The 21,779-nt window shown below is 53.3% G+C and overlaps 1 protein-coding gene across 24 annotated transcripts in view; it reads left to right on the top strand.

Moving 5' to 3' along the window:
* GRB10 (growth factor receptor bound protein 10) overlaps nucleotides 1–21,779 on the top strand; it is a 160,258-nt gene that overhangs the window by 135,591 nt on the left and 2,888 nt on the right. For 21 of the 24 annotated variants that reach the window (XR_014814227.1, XM_084974058.1, XM_084974060.1 and 18 more), the window contains 5 exon segments: nucleotides 1,214–1,312; nucleotides 8,958–9,035; nucleotides 11,179–11,295; nucleotides 12,154–12,220; nucleotides 12,398–12,485. Coding sequence is in view for 21 of the 24 variants with exons in the window: in XM_084974058.1 (XP_084830184.1) it covers nucleotides 1,214–1,312; nucleotides 8,958–9,035; nucleotides 11,179–11,295; nucleotides 12,154–12,220; nucleotides 12,398–12,485 (449 nt within the window). In the remaining 3 variants the exon portion in view is untranslated. 24 annotated transcript variants of the gene reach the window in all.

Below are 21,779 nucleotides of genomic sequence, written 5' to 3'. Positions count from 1 at the left end.
TGTGCACGCACACACAGCCTTCTCTGGCGGGCTCACTCCTCTCCCCAGTGAGGCTGTGGTGATGCCTGTCCTTACGACTCTCGGAGCAGATTTCACGGACTGCCCACGCTGCACCAGACGCCCTGCTAGGCCTTCCACCCCAGCCTTCTTCCTGAGTCTTCCCAGGGCCTTACAGGGCCGGAACTGAGCAGCCCCCTGCCCACATCCAGCAGTCAGTAAGCAAACCCAGAGTCTCCAGCCGGGCTCACTTCTGAGCCCGACAAGGAGGCAGGCCCAGGGAGCCCATTCCTTCCCAAAATACCGTTTTCTGCTTCATTCAATGAAGCTTCTCTGGGTAACAACAGGAGCTGACCTCAAACCAGCTGAAGGCCGAGGTGCACGGGCCGCTGCTGGAAGCCGGCCGCCCCTTCCCTCTGGCCCACGCGCTGTGCTCTTCCTCTGCAGGCCTGCAGTCTCTTTCTCCCACCGTCTGGGCCGCAGGAGGGGTTGTTGTCCAGGGCCCCCTCTCCCCACTCCAGATTCCCGAGGGGGCGAGCTGGGCCAGTGTCCACCCCAGCACCGCCTCTCAGGGGTGGGATCGGAGGGTCGCCATGGCGACCCAGCCACGCAAAAGCCTCGAGTTCTCGGTCCCTTCTGTCTCTGGGCTCCTGCCAGGCCCGTGACCCCGCTCAGCTCCGCGGCTCAACCGCTTCAGTACCTCCTCTGGGCGACGTCAGTGTCACCCTGGGCCTTTGGACAGGGTCGTCCCTGGGACCCCCAGATGCTCTATGAGCCCTGAGCCCGGGGGCCTCTCCCCCAACCGGCTCCGCACCCCACCCCCTGGCCTTGCGGTGGTGGCCTCCTCGTCCTTCCTGGGAGGCGACGGAAGGGCCGGCCTTCCCTCCTGGAATCAGTGTTTTCCGCGCAGAGTTCCCCGCCCTCGTCCCCATCACACCCCCGCCTTGATGGCTGGCTTTCCCTGCTCAGCTCCCGAGACCCCCTGTGGGAGGGCGGCTGGCCACCCAGTCGAAGCATAAGGGGCTACATCCACCCAGGGCCCGTCCGCCCTCAGAGCCGTGACGACACTCACGGCAGGTGTGTGCACCCCTGCGCGTGCTGTCCGGGTGCCTGGCGGGTCGTGCAGTGTGCGGGACCCAGCCCTGCCTTCGCGGGACGGGGCGCGTGTCCCGATGCCCCGCGACACTCACGGGCCTTCCTCCTCTCCCTCCTTTAGCCCAACAGGGTCAGGACCGAGGCCAAAGAGCTGCGCTTGCTCTGCGCCGAGGACGAGCAGAGCCGGACGTGCTGGATGACGGCCTTCAGGCTCCTCAAGGTCAGTGCCCCGCGGTCAGTGTGTGTGTGCGCACCTGTGTGTCAGCTCTGCGGTCACAGCACACGTCAGCCCTGGGGTCACAGCGTGCGCGTGTGTGTGCGCGTGCACACCCCGTGGTCACCGTGTGTGGGTCAGCCCTGTGGTCACTGGGAGCCTCAGCTCTGTGGTCACAGCACACGTCGGCCCCACGGTCACAGTGGCATCCGTGCACATCCCTCATGGAAGATGCCTGTCACTCTCCCATGTTTTGTCACCGGGCTGTAGTAACCGAGGGTCCTCACACATTTTTCAGGGTCTCAGAAGCTTCCCACAGAGGCTTTTCGTTAGCGGGGCTGGAGTCAGTTCGTGACCCTGGCACTGTTGGCATTTGGGGCTGGGCAGCGGGCCACGCTGTGCTTTGTAGGGCAGGAGGGACACGGGTGAGTTGTGCGGGTCTCCCTCGGGTCTCGAGGCAAAGGTGGCCCCTGCCAGTAATCCCAAGGGAAACGTCTCTTCTGGACCCCGGCGTGGAGTAGCGCCGGACAGCGACTGCCAGGAGCTGCGAGGTGGTTCGCACGCCCTTGGGTGCTCCGCGCAGAGAAGGGGCTCATCTCCCTTTGATACCCCCAGAAGGTGCCTTTGCACACACACGGCATGTGACTGGAACTCCTGGGAACGTCAAGTCCCCGTGAGGTGCCCTTTCGTTGACAAGACGAACTTGGCTGACGTCGGGTCTGGAGAAGCGTGTTTGCCGAGCTGTGGGCGACATGCTCAGTGGTCCAGGCACCTCCCCGGGCGCCAGCAGGTCCGAGGCTCTAGGCGGCGCCACTTGAGGAGACGGGGAGGCTGAGCTTAGAGGCCGCTGGGAGATGCAGCGGGTGGGGGGGGTCGTCTCGCCCAGCACGTCCGTCACTTTGTTTTACGATTGTCACCGATGCACAGAAGAGAGTTCCAGCGTAGGCGGCACTGTGCTGGGACGGAGGAGAGCGTGCCGTGCGGTGTAGGTACCGCGTGTCGTGGGCTGCTCGTCACAGGCTGGTTCGGGACCCGAACGTCCCTGCTTAGGGACTGCTCCCGAGTTACAGGATGCGCACTCCGAGGGCTCCTGCCGCTGGAAGAGGAGCAGGCCTCCCTCGGGGCTCTGCGGTGGGAGACTGTCCAGGGCCTGCTAGCGACAATACCAAAGCAACGTGCAGAACAGCACGTAGGGGTCCACCGCATTTGGAGGCGGCGGGGAATGGAAGCGCCTGTTTAGATGTGCGGGCACGAGGCTGGTACAGGCGACAGACCCGAAGCCCATGGCATCATGGCCCACATGGCTGCCGGCGTGTGGCAGAGCCAGCACTAGGAACCCAACATTTCGGCTCCAAACTCCGTTTCTAAGACACACATGTCACCCTCCCCTAGAGTCTCCAGGAAGCCCCAGACCCATCCCGTTCTGGAAGTGGTTCCCTTGTCCCGAGCCCTTTGACCTGAGCAAACCACCTGTAGGGGGTGTGGCGGGAGCGTGGCCTTGTCTTGACCAGGAAGGGACGGCAGAGCCCCGGGGTCTCCCATCCCCAGTGGATGACACACGTCACCTCCACACACAGTCGCAGGTCCAGACTGCTCGCCTGGTCCCTCCCAACCCCAGGGGCTGTCGCTTGACTCAGAAGTAGAACCAGGAGTTCCCGCTGCGGCTCAGTGTGTTAAGTACCCGACATAGTGTCCATAAGAATGAGGATTTGATCCCTGGTCTCACTGAGAGGGTGAAAGATCCAGTGTGGCCCCAAGCTGTGGTGTAGGTCGCAGTTGCAGCTCGGACCTGCATTGCTGTGGCTGTGGTATAGGCAGGCAGCTGCAGCTCCCATTCAACCCCTGGCCCAGGAACTTCCATATGCCACAAGTGCAGCCTTAAAAAAAAAAAAAAAAGGCAGAGCCAGAAACCCTTGGCAGGCAGGCCAGTTACTCACACCCATGTGCAGTTTCAGCATTCGTTCAGGTGTCTTTTGCAGCATCTTCAAAGCGCTTGTCTGCCCTGAAGCAGTTGGGAGACCCAGCCCCGCCCCCACCCACCTGCTGTGCCACGTGGTGCCTGAGTCCAGCCACTGCCACCTGGTGTGGACTCACGAACACGGCCACCTGGCTTTGCGCCACCAGACAGGTGGAAATGGGGGAGAGGGTGCATCAGGAGGAAATTCAGGAAGGCGCATAAACCCAGTCATTTCTTTTTAAAATTTTTTTTTGCTTTTTTAGGACTGAACCCACAGTACATGGAAGTTCCCAGGCTAGGGGTCGAATCACAGCTGCAGCTGCCGGCCTACACTGCAGCCACAGCCACGCCAGATCCAAGCAGCCTCTGCAGCCTCCACCACAGCTCATGGCAACGCCGGATCCTTAACCCACTGAGTGAGGCCAGGGATCGAACCTGTGTCCTCATGGATACTGGTCAGGTTCATTTCTGCTGTGCCACAATGGGAACTCCCCCAGTAATTTCTAAAATGGGAAAAGTGAAGCCATACTGTGTGTATCTACCTGCTATTGCATTTTAAGTAGGAAATGCACAATCTTTGTAAAAAGAAGAAACCTTAAAGTTGACCCCCCCAAAAAAAACCACGGAAGGAGAAATTTAACTACATTTTTTTTCTGAAAAAAAAAAAAAAGAGTTTCTCTAAGTTTTAAGCAATTTTCAAGCCCTGCACCGTGTGACCTGTAGGAGAACCTAGACCAGCACCTGGGCCACGGTCTCAGTCCCTTCACACTTGAGGGGCTGTGCTGTCCTTAGGGTCCTGATGAGACATGGCCTCAAGTACAGCCTCATATGCCCCCCCAGGCAGCTGGCTGGGTTCCCTCTCCACTGATAGCTGTGGAGTGCTGCTGCATCTCAGGTGTGCACTGCGAGATCCCAGCTCCTCAAGGTACGGCGTATATTTTAAATGCATTTTGCGTGCCTGGAGCTGAGCTCAAAGCACAAATCATTTTTTGACCGTGATCCTCAACCTTCGTACTGTCTTTACACGGAGGGAAACTCAGATTCCCATCTCAGGAGTATAAAGGTCCAAGTTCCCGTTGTGGCTCAGTGGGTTAAGAACTCGACTGGTACCCATGAGGTTGTGGGTTTTCAATCCCTGGCCTCACTCAGTGGGTTAGGGATCCGGCATTGTCACACGCTGCAGCCTAGGTCACAGATGGGGCTTGGATCTGGCGTGGCTGTGGCTGTGGCTGTGGCTGTGGCCTGCAGCTGCAGTTCTGATGCCACCTGAGCTGGGAATTTCCATATGTTGCAGGTGTGCCCATAAAAGGGTGGGGTGGGGATATGAGTAAAAAGGTTAAATGTTGTATTAAATTCCAAGATAAAGAAGTTGGCGTTGTGTTGTTTATGCTTCCACGTGGCTTCTCACACTGACACACGGGGAGGATGCTTCCAGAGCTGGCAGCAGGGACTCTGCACAGCATGGCCACTCTGGTTAACTTGGGAATGTCCCTCTGGTCTCTCTGCACACAAAGCAGGATCCCAGCTGTTGCGTGCTTTGCAAGGGTCCCATTCAGTTAGCTGTGAATCAGAAATGAGAGGCCTAGATTACAAAAGAAGGACAAAGTATTTCTATGGTCAGACTTTCTTCTTTTGCAGCAATGAAAGAAAGTATAAAAGAAAAGGCTGGCCAGACTAAACATTTCTTTAAAACCCATCCAACTGAAATAAAAAAGAAAATACAAGATAATTTATACCGTAGCTTGTGCACAAAGGGTTAATACCTACACCCTATAAAGAGGCTATACAAATAAAACTACCATTCTGAGAGTGCTAGTGTTTGTTAATGGAAAGAAAATATGAATTCATTGTAGTGGCACCGCAGGTAATAAATATTGGAAATGTCTTCTTTAATCATTAAAGCAAAAATAATATTTAAAAACGCTGGAGTTCCCGTCGTGGCGCAGTGGTTAACGAATCCGACTAGGAACCATGAGGTTGCGGGTTCGATCCCTGCCCTCGCATGGTGGGTTAAGGATCCGACGTTGCCATGAGCTGTGGTGTAGGTCGCGGACGCGGTTCGGATCCCGTGTTGCTGTGGCTCTGGCGTAGGCCCGTGGCTATAGCTCCAATTGGACTCCTAGCCTGGGAAGCTCCATATGCTGCAGGAGTGGCCCTAGAAAAGGCAAAAAGATGAAAAAATAAATAAAATAAAATAAAAACACAATGCAAATAAAGCACAATTGTATGCCTATTTAAGAGACAAGCTAGCTGAACACCTCACAGGTCAAGGACAAAACACGGAAAAACAATTTTAAAGATTTTGAAACAGGTAAATATAAAAATATGACAAACTGCAACTGAAGTTGAAATTGAGGCAACTTTTTAGTCTTAAATTTTATTTGAAAAAATAAGGCTTAAAATCAGTGGTCAAAGTATTCCTTTCAAGACATAAAAAGGGAGGTCCTGTCGTGGCGCAGTGGTTAACGAATCCGACTAGGAACCATGAGGTTGCGGGTTCAGTCCCTGCCCTTTGCTCAGTGGGTTAACGATCCGGCGTTGCCGTGAGCTGTGGTGTAGGTTGCAGACGCAGCTCGGATCCCGCGTTGCTGTGTCTCTGGCATAGGCTGGTGACTACAGCTCTGATTCGACCCCTAGCCCGGGAACCTCCATATGCCGTGGGAGCGGCCCAAAGAAATAGCAAAAAGACAAAAAAAAAAAAAAAAAAAAAAGAAAGACATTATAAAAAGACGATCAAAATTCGGACTAAAGAAAGAAAAGCGGGAAATATATACATACACACAGACGCACCGGGAATTCAGGGGGTCCCCCAGGCCATTCTCAGCTTCCTTAATTACTAGGTAGGTTAGTTCCTGGGTACTTAGCAAGGCTCAGACTCAGGGTTATGGTCTGTTGCAGCGGGAGGATGCAGAATTAAAACCACCAGTGGGAGAAGGCTCATGAAGGGGTTTCTAGAGCGTTCCAGGCATGGGGTTCTGGTTGTCCTCTGCTCCTGGGGCCATGTGGACAGTGCTGGCTTCTCCTAGCAATGACGTGTGACAGCCAGGGAAGCTGACCGGATCCTTGATGTCTAGAGTATGACACGGGGTTGGCCGTGTAGCCACAGCTGCTTGCAGACACCCCAGAGGCCCAGTGTGATACAGTGTGGCTCCAGGCCCCTCGTAATTCACCTCACCAGCATCGTCTGCACAGCCCGGCTTCAGGCCCCCAGGCAAAGACCCTCTCATCAGGCAGCCCCTCAGGGCTAATAGACTCCCTCCCGGGAGCCAGGGCAAACCTTTCTATGGGCGCAGTTAACCCTTTACTTCATCCATGCACACACACCTCTAGAGGGAGAGGTAGACACCCACGCTTAGGTACGTGTGTGTGTCGTTAGGTGCGCGCCACTGCGGGATGCTTATATCTTCTCAGCATGTTGATCCCTTGGTCCTTCGGAAAGAAGCTTCTTTATCTACAGCCGTCTCCTTGCCTTAGATCTAATCTGTCCGCTCTGGCTGTGGCTCCTCAGCTGCGTCTGGGTGGGCATCTGCGTGGCGTTTCTCTTTCCACATTTCCCCTGCCTTTCTGGACCCTTACTTTTAGGATATAGCTCTAATAATCACGGTTTTTTCCTCCGATTATCTTTTCATTGGAGTGTGTGTTAGGAAGTGTATCATTTAGTATGATTATTCCTACTGTTTGTGCGTCAGTCTTGAATTTGCTGCTTGTTTTCTGTTTATTCTACCTGTCTCATATTCCCTTTTACCTCCGTCTTTGTTTTTTGTTCTATTTGTTTGGCAGGGAGATTCATCAAGTATTTTTAAAAATATTTTTAATGTCTAGGAGTTCCCGTCGTGGCTCAGTGGTTAACAAATCCGACTAGGGACCATGAGGTTGCAGGTTCGATCCCTGGCCTCGCTCAGTGGGTTAAGAATCCTGTGTTGCTGTGGCTGTGGTGTAGGCCGGTGGCTGCAGCTCCGATTCGATCCCTAGCCTGGGAACCTCCATATGCCACGGGAGTGGCCCTAGAAAAGGCAAAAAGACAAAAAAAAAAAAGAAGTTTTAATGTCTATTAACATATCACTTTTGCATTCTCTTATCATGCTTTAGTAGTTACTCTAGATGTCACGGCATCTACACATTTCGTTGATTGTAGTCTGATATAATTTAGTACTTTGACCTCTTCCAGGCCAAGGAGCCTTGGACTCCAGCACCACTTTTTGTTTTTTTGTTTGTTTGTTTTTGGTCACACCCAAAAAAGTTCCCAGTCCAGAGATCAAACCTGTATCCTAGCAGCAATTAAGCTGCTGCAGTGATAATGCTGGATCCCTAACCTGCTGCCACAGGAGAACTCCATTCGTGACCACTTTTGAAATATCTTATCGTGTATTTCAGTTTTCTCTACACTTTAAACCACTCGAGTTTTATGTACTGTGTTTTATTTAATGGCCTCCGTAGCAGCACTCTATTCCTTTCTGCATCTACATTCTTCTCTCTGGGACCAGATCTCCACGCAGCAGCTCTTTTAGAGTGGGCCAGCGGGCAACATAATCTCTCCATTTTTGTTTGTTCGGTGTATTTTAAGTTTTCTTTTATTACTGAAGGAACTTTTCACCCATCACTGAATCCTAGACTAGCAGTTCTTATCTCCTCATTCCACCCTTCCCACTGTCTTCCAACTCACCATTCGTGTTAAAAAGTCGGCTGTGCCTCCTCATTGCTTCTGGTTACTTCCAACATTCTCTCTGTTTTCCATGATGTTCCTGGGTGATTCTGTGTGTTGTGTCTTTATCCCACGCCTAGATTTTGTAGCTTGATGTCTTTTGCTTAGTTTTGGAAAATTCTTGGCCGTTATCTCCTACATATTGCTTCTGACCCATGCTCTCTCCTCCCCTCTCACGAGAGCACAGCTGTGTCAATGTCAGATCTTTTTCCATCATGTTCTAAATACTTTCATTTTAGAAACGAGCGCCTGCTGCAGGGTCTCAAGCCGGAAATGCACTTACATCCGTGAAGGGCTGTGGAAAGGAAGGCGTAGCCCACTTGAGACCTGTGTTTTCTCCTTTTGCCCTTTTTTCTCTTCCATGTGGTTTCAGTGGGCAGTTCCGTCGGGTAGGTTGGGATGTCGGGAGTGTAGGAGGCCTTGCAGGATCCTTGGTGCGTAACACTGCCCAGGGACATGGAGCACGAGCTGCTGAGCTGGTTGGGCAGGGAGCCCGGTGGTTTGGAAGAGCACTGGTTTGGGAACAAGCTTATACATTCAGATCCTGAATCCTTACCGGCTCATCATTACCGTAACCTTGAGCCACTCGCTTCCCTTCTCTGTGTTCAGTTCCTTTGTTTCTAAAACAAGGATAAAGTACATATTTCAGAAAACGGAGAGGAGGAAATAAAATAGCAGCATGAGCACTTAGAACAGAACTCGGCCCCTAGCGACATTCCGTAAAGTCACCTGTGGTTCTCGGCTCATCGTTATCCCGTTGTCCCTGCCCTGCTCAGCCCCTGCCCACCCAGCATCCCAAGAGCCGTCAGCAGGAACCGTCCACGGAGTGGTGGCGGCGGCAGGCCCGAGACAGAGGGCTCTGCTGGGGGTTTGTCCACCAGCCTGTCGGCAGGCCTGCGGGTGCTGCTCCTGTGTGCCCTGGGTTTGCCATGCGTGGGGCTTTGGGGGCTCCGTGGCCCCGGCGACTGACTCTGGCTTTGCTTCCCCTTCAGTACGGAATGCTCCTCTACCAGAACTACAGGGTCCCGCAGCAGAGGAAGGCCGTGCTGTCCCCCTTCTCAGCTCCCGTGGTGAGTAAACTCGGTCTTGGCAGCTGAGCTGTCTCAGCAGCGGGGTCGCCGTGGGCTGTGGGCATCTTTCTCAGACGGGGCTGCCCAAGAGCAGCTGCACAGCCAGCCTGTGCGTTTCGGAGAAGTCAGGCGCTCTCGCCACCTTGCCTCCCCAGCCGTGTGCCCTCGGGGAGCTCGCCCCTCTGCCTCCCCTCTCCCCACCCCCACACATCCCCGCAGGGCTCCTGCAGTTGCCGGTCGGTCTACGGGTTCTATTCGAGGGCCCAGAAACCCGACAGCTGCGCTCAGGAGCCGCCTCTCCCCCCCCGTGCTTTGTCCCTTGCAGCCCTGGCACCCGTGGTGCTGGTAACATTTTGCCCGAGTCCTTCCTGCTCTGTGAGGATTGACTCTAGTGCATTCTCTTGTGTTCTCAGAGGTGCAGACACTTCATCCTCTCAGAATTTTGTTTTTATATTCAAAAAAGCAGTATTTTATTAACTACTACAGAAAATCTTGTATATGGATAAACCTGTTGAACTGCTTCTAGAAGTCATTCAGTCATTTCAAGGGCCTTTTACCATTCCTCTAGAGCAGTTGTGGAGTTCCCACTGCGGCTTGGCAGGTTAAGGACCCAACATAGTGTCTATATGAGGATGTGGGTTCGATCGCTGGCCTGGCTTAGTGGTAAAAGATCCGGTGTTGCCTCGAGCTGTGGCGTAGGTCACAGATGCAGCTCGGACCCTGCATTGCTGTGGCTAAGGCAGAGGTTGCAGCTGCAGCTCTGATGTGACCCCTAGCCTGGGAACTTCCAGATGCCACAGGTGCAGCCGTAAAAAGAAAAATAAAATAAAGCAATTGTTCTGTTTGTCACGGTTATAGCAAAGTTACTCTCTCCATCCAGAAATTTAGAGCTCGAATTAGATTGTGTTTTGGATGTTAAATCCTTTTATAAACCGACAAGCATTTTTATTAAAAATATCACATTGCGTGTATGAGGAAAACTGTTCATTGTAGAAAAACACTGCACGTTATTCATTTTGATGGGTGCGATATTGTGAAAAAATGTTTTTTACAGAAAAGAAACAATCTCAAAATCATAAGGTTATTAAAGAATGAAGTTAATGTGATGTAGTTAAATTTCCCTGGAGATTTTAATGTTAATCGTCTGGGATGGAGTCTCATCAGAATTACTTTTAAAAGCGTGCTAGGCGATCCTAATCTGCTTTGAAATGGATGACATTTTTTAAAGAGTGCCCCTTTTCAATATTCAGGTGTGAATTGATAGCAGTTATTGAGGGATGCCGTGTAGAGACTGTTAAAATGCAGACGACTCAATGATGTCCACACACGGAAAGGAGTCACGGCTGTGTGCTGTGCCACTTTTTAATATCTCTGCTTTCCATAAGGTCACTAATTCAAGTTGAGAGGACTTTCAGATGTCCTCAGAGATATTATTTTCAGAAAGGTCAAAACACAGTCTTGGAGTTCCCACTGTGGCTCAGTGGTAATGAAGCCGACTAGTATCCATAAGGACTTGGGTTTGATCCCTGGCCTCGTTCAGTGGGTTAAGGATCTGGTGTTGCCGTGAGCTGTGGTGTAGATTACAGATGTGGCTCAGGCTGTTGCTGTGGCTGTGGTGCAGGCCGGCAGCTGCCACTCCGATTCGCCGCCTTGCCTGGGAACCTCCATATGCCTCAGGTGTGGCCCTAAAAAGACAAAAAAAAAAAACGCAACAAAAATGTAGTCTTATCGCTCCCTCAGTGTCCGTTCCTAGAAGTCAGATTAGCTGCAGCAGGAGCCCCCGTGTTTCCCTGGCCCGACTTACCCGAGGGAAGGGCCGGGCTGCTGGCTCGCCCTGGACACGTGCATCGCTTTGATGGGCCTTGGCTCTCGTTAGAGAGCCTGCAAAGGGTTCCTCAGTCCAAATCCTGTGGGCACCAGCAGCCTCGTGAGCAGCCTTCAGCAGCCTCGAGAGGATTAGTTCGTTTCTTCTTCTTGAGAAAAACCAAAGCCCTTGGGGCGCTGATGGTGTGACCTGATCCTTGGAGGGTTGGGAGGTGGGGGCACTTGCTGTCCGTTCCTGTCCCTCCCGGGTCCTGGTGGCCCCTCCAGGCCAAGGTTCCCACCTGCTGCATCCCAAGAACGGGTGGCCCTTGCTTTCCAGCGCAGCGTCTCTGAGAACTCCCTCGTGGCGATGGATTTTTCTGGGCAAACGGGAAGAGTCATCGAGAACCCGGCCGAGGCCCAGAGTGCAGCGCTGGAAGAAGGCCACGCCTGGAGGGTAAGGCCGGGGCCGGGTGCCACCGGGACAGGCTCCCTCGCAGGTGGCTGCCCACCCTGCTCTGCCCCCGAGGGGTGGCTCTGTGCTGTTGGCCAGGGGGTGAGGTGCTGGGAAGGGAGGGTGGCTGCTGTTCCCGCCTGCAGGAAACAGTTGGCTCTTCTGGGCTCTTCCGCATGCCCAGCACCTGGCCACGGCCACATCCCTGAGCCGGTGGGGGGCGGGGGTGAGAGAGGAGCAGTGCCCTCCAACCTCTTGGCTCACCAGTTCCTGCTGGGGAGTTGTCAGGGCCAGGCTTTCCTGTCGTGGTTTGACCACTAACCAGCTAGGCGGCCCTGAACCGTTTCTGAGGCCTTGGTCTCTGAGGCTCAAGTCCCTCCTCTCGAGCTGGAAGACGAGCAGCCAACCTCCAAACTCTTCTGAGCTTCCAAGAAAATGTACAAAACAGCAGCTCGCAGCTCTGGCTCCAAAAGCCTCCCGCCCCTCGGCTTCAGCAAAGAGCACATGGCCAGAGCCACTGACCTGTGGGCACACCTGCCAGGGTTTCCTGGAAGAGCTCCTGCTTTTCTCCTGAGATTTATCAGGAATTTTCTGCGTATCTTCTGCATGAGAAACAAGGCTCTGCTTCCAGACTGGGATCATTCAAAATATGTGGGGCTGCTTCGGTTTTTGTTTTTAACGACTGCCACCCGTAAGCTCTTTGTGCTGGTGGTCAGAGGGGACTCAGGCCGCTGTCATTCCACGGTCAGAGGCCCCGTCACCTGGCCAGCTTCCCACCCCAGCGGTGCCCCGGGTGGCTGGGTGGCTGGGTGGTTGTGTCACTCTGCTGTCTTCGCGCTCACGCGGGGATTTCTTTTGCAGAAGCGAAGCACGCGGATGAATATCCTAGGTAGCCAAAGCCCCCTCCACCCTTCTACCCTAAGTACAGGTAAACACGGCACGTTGGCCTGGTATTTTTGTACGTAAATAAAATAAGACAGCCCTCAGCCCTCCCCGAGCTTCATGAAGTCGTCCCGGCCCAGAGCGCAGCCCGACAGGTGCGGCCGCGGGTCTCGGGCCCCCGTGCAGGTGTGCGTGGCTTTCACGCGCCGTCTCTGTCCCGCAGTGATTCACAGGACGCAGCACTGGTTCCACGGCAGGATCTCCCGGGAGGAGTCGCACCGCATCATCAAGCAGCAAGGGCTGGTGGATGGGTAAGGGGCTGCGGCGGGCAGCAGCCGGCGTCGGCTGGACCGGGGCGGGGGGGTTGGGGGGGGTAGCCGTCGCCTTGTGTTAGGGCCGAGGGGTGTGCTCGGGGTGCGGGGCTGGTGCTCGACCTTGCGCAGCCAGGACGTGGAGAGAGGGATTGCGGCCCTTTCTGTCCAGGCTGGGTAACCATCCTCTGTCTTTTTGATGAAATTCAAACCAACGAAAAACACAGATTACTTATTTTCAATTAATTAATCAATCAGGCAGTGGGCACATGGAAAAATACATCTTTTTGCCTACAGCATTTTTAAAAATTTTATTATTGTTTTATTACTCAATGAATTGATCCCATCTGTAGTTGTATAATGATCATCACAATCTGATTTCACAGGCTTTCCACCCCACAACCCAAGCGCATCCCCCCACCCCCCAAACTGTCTCCTCCGGAGACCATAAGTTTTTCCATGTCTGTGAGTCAGCATCTGTTCTGCAAAGAAGTTCCGTCTGTCCTTTTTTCAGATTCCACATGTCAGTGAAAGCACTGGATGTTGGGGTCTCATTGTATGGCTGGCTTCACTTAGCATGAGAGTTTCTGGGTCCATCCATGTTGCTAAGAATGCGGGTATTTCGTTCTTTTTAATGGCTGAGTCATACTCCACTGTGTATATGTACCACCTCTTCTGGATCCACTCCTCTGTCGATGGGCATTTAGGTGGTTTCCATGTCTTGGCTATTGCAAATAGTGCTGCAATGAACATCGGAGTACATGTGTCTTTGTGAATCATGGTTTTGTCCGGATAGATGCCCAGGAGTGGGGTTGCTGGATCGAATGGTAGTTCTATGTTTAGTTTTCTGAGGCATCTCCATGCTGTTTTCCGCAGGCGTTGCACCCGTTTACAATGGCCATCATCCAAAAGTCTACAAACAATAAGTGCTGGAGAGGGTGTGGAGAAAAAGGAACCCTATGACCCTGTTGGTGGGATTGCCTACAGCATTTGATTACGCATTGTAGCCCAACCACAAACCATAGTGGCTTAAGACAGCAAAGCGGAGAGTTCCCTGGTGACTCAGTGGATTAAGGACCTGGTGTCATCTCTGCCGTGGCTCTTGGGTTCAATCCCTGTCCTGGGAACTTCTGCATCCCAAGGGCACGGCCAAAAACAACAGCATATAATAAAAAAGAAACACTTTTGTTATGGAAATCTAAAACTCAGTTGATCGAGAAGCGTCTAATGGATCAGTCGCTGCTTCCAGGCTTCAGGTCTTGCCCTCCTGAGTCTGCTTCCTACCCTCCCCGCCCTTTTCTTATTTCTTCCCTCCTTCTTCTCTTCTCTCCCTCTCTTCACTTTTCTTCGTCTTCGCCTTCCGGGGTATCTTAGAGGTAATCCAGGACATCCGGAATGTTTACCAGTAACTGTTGCGGGAGTGTCTCTAACAAACAGGGACCCTTTCTTTGGGCCCAACCGCAGTGTCACTAGTGCACTTAATCAACAGGATCTCTTAGTGTCCTGTCATGTCCCATCCTGGCCGCACACACCAAAGTCCTTTAAATGCCGTTGGTTGAAATCAGGATCTCCAGTGGCATCCAGTGCCCCGAAGTCTCCCTCGGCAGAGTAATAGGCTCTGGCCACCCCAGTTTTCGTTCCTTTTTCCCCGTCTTTTCATGTTGAGGAAGCAAGTCACTTGCTAATTGCATACTCAGGGTTTCAGGTCTTTGCCCTTTCAATCCGTCAGACGGGCCATGTTGCCGCCCAGCCTCACAGTGATGCTTCTCTGTGGATCCCCCCCAAAACCGGCACGTCTTTAGGTTCGTGCCTCTTGGTGTTCGATTTTTGTTAAGTGGGTCTGATGTCTTATCTCTTTAATTTCATGCCACCTTTTAAACTAAGACATTTCCTTGGTTCTGAAGCCAAAACTGTGAAACAGGGCACTTTGCCTGGTGAGTCGGCTCCGCGCCCCCCTCCCCAGTAGGGAGCCGTTTTCATCAGTATCCGTTCATCCTTCTCTCGTTTCCTTTTCACAGTATACACACGACCCACCTGTTTCTGTGTCTGCCTCTCCTTACACAGGCTTCGCGTCCTGAGCTCGGAGTCCTGAGGATGCACAGGCGGGGCGACCAGAGGGCGGCCTCCTCTTGTGTCCCCGCTGGGTTCTCTGCATAATAAAGCTTCATCGTTTCCAGGCTTCTGGTAGGACAGGCGGTGCCCCATCTTCTTAGTCCTGCCCGTATCTCTTCACTGCTGAGTTCCTAGGAGGGGTGTTGAGTGGACGGGTGATACAAGACGGCCAAGTCCCCTCCCCCAACGTGTGTTAAAGTCACAGTTCTCCCCCAGCTTCTTCCAGCGGGGGGAGCTGTCACCTGCGTCTCCCTCATCCGGGCAGCTGGGTCTCTAGCCGTGTGTGCAGGGCGGTTTGCATTTCTTCTCCTTTTGGCAACACTGAACTGACCGTATATCTTTTGGCCAATTTTCTATATCCATTTTTTCCCCAGATCGTCATTTGTCTTTTTGACTCAACTTATGGGAGTTTTATTTATACAAGTTTTTTGTTTTTTTTTTTTTGTCTTTTGTTTTTCTAGGGCTGCACCTGCGACATATATAGAGGTTCCCGGGCTAGGGGTCCAATCAGAGCTGTAGCTGCCAGCCTGTACCACAGCCACAGCAACTCGGGATCTGAGCCGCGTCTGCGACCTACACCACAGCTCACGGCAAGGCCGGATCCTTAACCCACTGAGCGAGGCCAGGGATCAAACCCATGTCCCCATGGGTCCTAGTCAGATTCATTTCCACTGCACCACAGTGGGAAGTCCTACACAGTTTTTTTTTTTTTAATGGCTGCACTTGAGGCATATGGAAGTTCCTGGAGCTGGGATAGAACCCACCCCTGTCCAGTGACCTGAGCCACTGGATTCTTATCCCCCTGCCCCACAGTGGGAACTCCTGTTTATATGAGTTTTAAAAATATGTTCACGTTTATCTTTTCCGTCCGATGGGCAGGTTTTGAGTCCTACTTGCGTTGGCTCTTCCACCTCCCCCCTGTAGGAGGGCCATCGTGTCCTCAGACCGCGTGCTGTTCTGCCCCCCCTCCCTCCTGCCCTCTTGTCTCCTGCTCTTTTTTTTGCTCATTTCCATTTGTGTGTTTAGAGCTCAGGCACCTTAGATCCCAGGTGAACTGTGTCAGGATGGCGCTGGGCCTGTGTGGCCGTACGTCTGTGCCACACGGCCTTTCTGAAATGTCACCTTAACACAGAACTGTCCCTTTTCAAGCCTCAGAAACGACCCCTCCTGACTATAAGAAAGATGTTTCTCCTCTGATCTTTCTGGCCTGCCTCCGAGAGCAAAGCCTATGCTCCGAAATGCCTGTCTCGGTGACGATGTTGTGTTGTCTCAGTGACATTGTTTGCATTGAGGTTTGTGTTGTTCCCGGGGCTGCAGAGGGCTTACCCGTGTTCCCCATCAGGAGCGAACCCCCAAATGTTCCCGTGGGGCCCCAGGTCCCTGTGGCCCGTGGGAGTCCGTCGGAGGCAGCCGGCTGGGTTTGCTTGCCCGGCGACATCTTACTGACAGAAAACTGAAGGTGCCAAGGAGGCGTATTTGGTGCCGAGGCCACAGCGTCCTTCCCGGGGCTCAGGGCAGCGGTGATGCTGCCCGCATCCCTAAGCAGCTGAAGCATCAGGCTCGGGATAGGGCACGGGGCCCTGTGTGTGTCGACAGAGCCTCCCAGGGACTGTGGGGAAAGGGGTGAAAGTGCCCAGGGCCTTGGCACCGGGGTCCCTGCGCTGTGTGTTGAGTGTGGGCTCCTTTCTTTTTCTTTATTCTTTCTCTTTTTCCAGCCACACCTGTGGCATTCGTTAGTTCTCAGGTGAGGAGTCCAATCAGAATGATGTCCACACCACAGCCACAGCAACGCCAGATCCGAGCTGCATCTGTGACCCACGCCACAGCTCACTCAGGGCCGGATCCTTCACCCACTGAGCAAAGCCAGGGATCCAACCCAAATCCTCCCAGAGACAGCGTCAAGTTCTTAACCTGCTGAGCCACAACCAGAACGCCGGCTCTTTTTAAAAAACAAAAACAAAAACTGTGTTTGTCTTGCAACTTTTCCCGGGGTCAAGTCCCAGTTGTCGAGGCTGCCTGTGTGCTGCCCTGGTGACAGGTGTGGGCGTCACCTCTGTCTGCTCTCCCCACGTCGCCCTCACCCTCTCCATCCTTCCCAGAGTCTCGGTTGCTGCAGGTTATAATTTTCAACCCCGACATCCGGCTGCTGGTGCTCCAGCAAAACACGCCAGCGGGCGGATGGGAGCAATTTAGATGCCATCTCGGCGATGCTGCGCCTTCTCTGATTCCCGCGTTTAGGGAGGAAATGAGCTTTGCAACACGAGGTAAATTAAACAGTCGATCCCTCGTCAATACCCGTCCCCGCAGAGATAATGGCAGGAAGCCAATTCAGGGAGTCAGACAACAAAGAGAAAACAATGCTGAGAGGCAGGCAGGGTGGCAGACCTTCTGAAACTGCTTCCTGGAGCTTCAGCCTCAAATCACAGATGGAGTTAGAAGGGGGCGGGGTGGGGGAGGAAAGACACACACGAGTCCCTGCACACGTGTGCCCACGCCCTGCTGGCCCGGAGCTCCCGGTGCTCTGTCCCCTCTCTGGCCGCCCATAGCCCAGCCCAGGCCCTGGACCCGAGGGAGCTCTGCAAGGGGCGAAGCCTGCTCTGCGGCCCCGTCCTGACCTACAGCGTTGCAGGCTCTGCCGCCCCTCGCGCCCCGTCTCGTTCACACTCGGGGTCCAGCCCCTCCACCCCCGGCAGCCCTGGGCCCCACCTCTGTGCCTTCTGAGCTGGCCCCTCTGTCGGCCCTGGAGGCCCCTTCACTGGGCGGAAGGAATCTTCCTTGCCAAAACTTGAGTCCCTTGCAGCTCTCCCTCCCCGGGGGGCAAAGCAGGGTGCTGTCTGCAGGCCACCCCCGCACCCAGTAAGAGCATAGGGCACTCACCGTCTGCGCGCCCACTCCACTCTACCAGCCGTCCTGTGCTCCTGCTGGGGCTCTGCCGGCTGTGTGACCTTGGGAAATGTGCCTAACCTCTCTGTGCCCCGCTTTCCTGACTGTAAAATGAAGACACGGGAGGACTCCGTGAGCCCTGACCAAAGCGGTGTGTGCAGTACCTGGGCTGCGCCTGGGCCGCGCGGTCCTCTGGCCTCCGCCAGCCCCCGGCACAAGCAGCCCTGTTCTTTCTTGAACAGAAGAGCGAGCCCTGCCTTCAGTCCCAGGAGAGGTGGAGACGGCCCGGGGCTCCACTCTGATCCCCTAAGCAGGACCATCGCTCGTAGCGCCAGCCCCCAGCCTCGTCTCCCCGGTAGCTCCCCTTCCAGAAACCCCTGGCCCTGCGGTTTGCTGGTGGTGATCACTGATGCCTCCGGCTGCATGGACTGTGTGCTCTGGTACCCATGCTGTCTACACAACAGCCCTGAGCGTGTAGCTGCTGCTGCAGGGAGCGCTGGGAAGGCAGTGGCTGTGATCGTGAAGCTCCTGAGTGTCGGTCCCGGGAATCTCAGGCTCCTCCGTGTAGGTAGTCGTTGGGGTAGGTAGTCATGCCTTTGGACATGACCCATAAAACCCAGACCTCTAGGGGCAGCTCAGGGTTTTCGGGTGGCACCCCTAAACTGGGAGGCAGACAGCGTCTGTGGCGGCTCCCTGGGGTGCTCAGGAGGAAACGGGGTCACTGAGGAAGCACAGCCACGGCTTCTCCTCTGGGAGGGCCCAGCCCTGCCGACTCCTGGGTGTCTACTAGTGAAACGACTCGGAGAAAAGCACCCAGATGTGGGAGGCAGACAGGAAGACCCCGGTGCGCAGCCCTGCCCCGGGCACCGCGCGCGGATCCGTGCTCCAGGGTCCCGTCACTCCCGCCCACCCAGCTGGACAGCGGAACTCCGCTCTGGCTGGAATCTCATCTCCAAACTGTATTCTGAAGAACGTGTCCTATAGAAGAGGGGCCGGCCTGCTTAGAAAGTGCTGTGAAGAGTCAGGCCTCATGGGACGCCTCGGCCAGGCCTGAGGAAGCCAGGATGAATAGCTCTATTCTAAAGGCTCTGACAAGTCCTGTAGCACAAAAAAAAGATTTTGCCTTTTAAGCACAGGATCTTCCAGTCACATATAGCTTCTCCCATTTGACATTACAGTCTAGAAACTGGTGGTTTAGCTGACCACTGAGGTCGGGTGTCTGATACCTTTTGTCTTTTTTTTTTCTTTTTTTTTCTTTTTTTTTGCCATTTCTTGGGCCGCTCCTGCGGCATATGGAGGTTCCCAGGCTAGGGGTCCAATCGGAGCTGTAGCCACTGGCCTACACCACAGCCACAGCTATGCAGGATCCGAGCCGTGTCTGTGACCTACACCACAGCTCACGGCAACGCCGGATCCTTAACCCAGTGAGCAAGGCCAGGGATCGAACCCGCAACCTCATGGTTCCTAGTCGGATTCGTTAACCACTGAGCCACGACAGGAACTTCCTGATACCTTTAAAGTTTGTTTCCTCCCTGGCCGTTTCTTTTTTGTCACTGGGATTAGGGCACTGGGAATTCTTCTGCATTTCTAACAAGTGGCTCTGCCTCACTATCTGATTCCAGAGGCGTTTGTGGAGAAGCAGTGGTCCGTGCTTCTTTATGCTACTCCAACACTTTCGAAGTTTTGTTTTGTTTTGTTTTTCATTTTTGGCCACCCCAGGCATATGGCATTCCCAGGCCCGGGATCAGATCCGAGTCGAAGACTTGACCTGTGCTCCAGCTGTGGCAACACCAGGTCCCTAACCCACTTGTGCCAGGCCAGGAATCCAACCTGTGACCCAGATCTCCCCAGACACCGCGATCCTCTTGCACCACAGCGGGAACTCCTGAAGTGTTTTTTTATGTTGAAGTAGCTTTGATTTACAATATTGTATTAGTTCAAGTGTACAGCATAGTGATTCAGTACTTTTGCAGATTGTATTCCATTGTAGGTTATTTACTGTAAGACAATGTGTATGAGTCCCTGAGCTACGCAGTAAAGTCTTGTATCTACTTTACACGTGGCACTCTGTTTCTGTTAATCCTCTAATTCCTCTAATTTGTCCGTCACCACTTCCATTCCCCTTTGGTAGCCTGAGTTCGTTTTCTGTATCTGTTTCCGTTTTGCATATACATTCATTTGTGTAATTTCTTAGATTCTGCGTGTAAGTAGAATACAGTATTTGTCTTTCTCTGTCGGGTTTATTTCACAAACCATAAGAATCTCTAAGTACATCTACATTGCCGCCAAAGGCAGTATTTCATTCTTTTTATGGCTGAGTAATATTCCACTGTATGTCTGTACCACATCTTCTTTATCTTCTGTCGATGGACTTTTGGGTGGCTTCCATGTCTTAGCTGTTGTAAACAGTACTGCTGTAAACATCAGGGTGCATGTATCTCTTAGAATTAGTGTTTTCATTTTTTCCATATCTATATATCCATATATCTGTATATATCTATCTATCTATCCAGGAGTAGGTAATCATATGGTAACTGTAGTTTTAGTATTTGATGTATGTATTTATTTATTTATTTGTCTTTCTAGGGCCGCACCCACAGCATATGGAGGTTCCCAGGCTAGGGGTCTAATCAGAGCTGTAGCCGCCGGCCCACACCTCAGCCACAGCAATGCAGGATCCAAGCCACGTCTGTGACCTACACCACAGCTCACGGCAACACTGGATCCTTTAATCCACTGAGCGAGGCCAGGGATCAAACCCAAGTCCTCGTGGACACTAGTCGGCTTTGTTGAGGCTGAGCCACGATGGAAGCTGCTGTTGTGAGGGTTTTGAGTCACCTCCACCCCGTTTTCTTCAGTAGCGGCCCCAGTTTGCATCCACCGTAGGGGGTTCCCTTCTCTCCACATCCTCGCCCCCTCTTGTTATTTATAGACTTTCTGATGTGATTTCAAATTGTAGAAGAGTTACAAGCATCATGTGAGAGGCTGGACATGATGGAGGATAATGTGAGAAAAAGAATACACACACACACACACACACACACACGTATGTGTGACTGGGTCACTTTGCTGCACATTAGAAATGACAAAAAACTGCAAATCAACTCTGATAGAAAAAATAAAAACCATTAAAAAAAGAGACTGTTCCCAAGTTACCCAGGCACACTGTTGTGAACCTTGCAGCGTCTTTCCATTGTCACACACCCTCTCTCTCTCCTTCGCATTTTTTTTATTCTGACCATTTAGGAGTAAGCTGTGGCATAAGGCCCCTTTATTCCCAGTTGTTTCAATATAAAATTTCTAAAACCAAGGCCTTCTCTTATGTAACCACAGTATCATTATAAAAATCAGGAAATGAACATGAGCACGGTTCTGTCAGCTGACACGTACGTGACTCAGGTTTTACCAGGGGTCCTAGTTGCATCCTTTATCATCAAAGGAAGGAACTTCTTGGCCTCAGCACCGCCCTGGGCCAGCACGGGCCTGGCTTCCTTTGTCTCTCGACACATGCTGTGAGCAGGAGCACTGGGGCCAGAACGTGCTGGTTTGGGCCCGCTGCTCACTCCCTGGAGGAGAGGCTGGGCCAGGCTTAGCACATCCTGTTAGGAGGTGCTGGGGTGGGCTGTCCTGTTCCTGGGGGACCGTTCTATTCCTGGGGGACTGTCCCATTCCTGGTGGGCTGCCCTGTTCCTATTGGCTCGAATACCCCAATACTTTCTCCGCTGGCAGGTTACTCTGCCCCTTTGGCATGACTAACTCTTGGGGGCAGGTGCTTGAAGGCTGGGAAGATACTCTCTTTCTCATCAAGCCATGAGGCTGGTTTCAGCATCACTGAAGATCTTGTCAGTGGTGAGATCTATGGTGGTGGCTGGTGGTGGCTCTCCCATCCCTCCCTCCTCTGGGTCTAGCTGGCCTTCCGCTCTTAGGAAGGGCTTTTGTCCTCCTCTGTTGTTTATCTGCTCACTTACGGATCATGCCAGTGTGGACGCATGGATGTGGCCACACCGCCTCCTGGGTCAGCATCCTTGGAACCCGTCTTGACTTCCTGGCGGGAAACGTGCTGGCTTCCTCCGGTGCGTCCTCTGCCTCAGCCACACCCCCAAGGGGCCCTGGTTCCTCTCCAAGGAGACTCACAGCCAGAAACCCCAGTCTGGGTGTGGGGGGCAAGCTTGCCTTCCAGCCCCCTCCGCTCCCATGGCCTCCCGAACCGTCGTGGCTTCGAGCCTGTCTGTGTTCATGGGTGGGTGCAAGTGTGTGTGTGTGTGTGTGTGTGTGTGTGTGTGTGTGTAGTCCACATTT

Source organism: Sus scrofa, chromosome 9 (genome assembly GCF_054392235.1).
Source record: "Sus scrofa isolate SSC_HxYL_T2T_F1_AM1 chromosome 9, Sscrofa_HxYL_maternal_Yorkshire_Landrace_v2.0, whole genome shotgun sequence".
Classification (NCBI taxonomy): Eukaryota; Metazoa; Chordata; class Mammalia; order Artiodactyla; family Suidae; genus Sus; species Sus scrofa.
The sequence above is the reverse complement of the archived record's forward strand: the minus strand, read 5'-3'. Positions and strand labels throughout refer to the sequence as shown.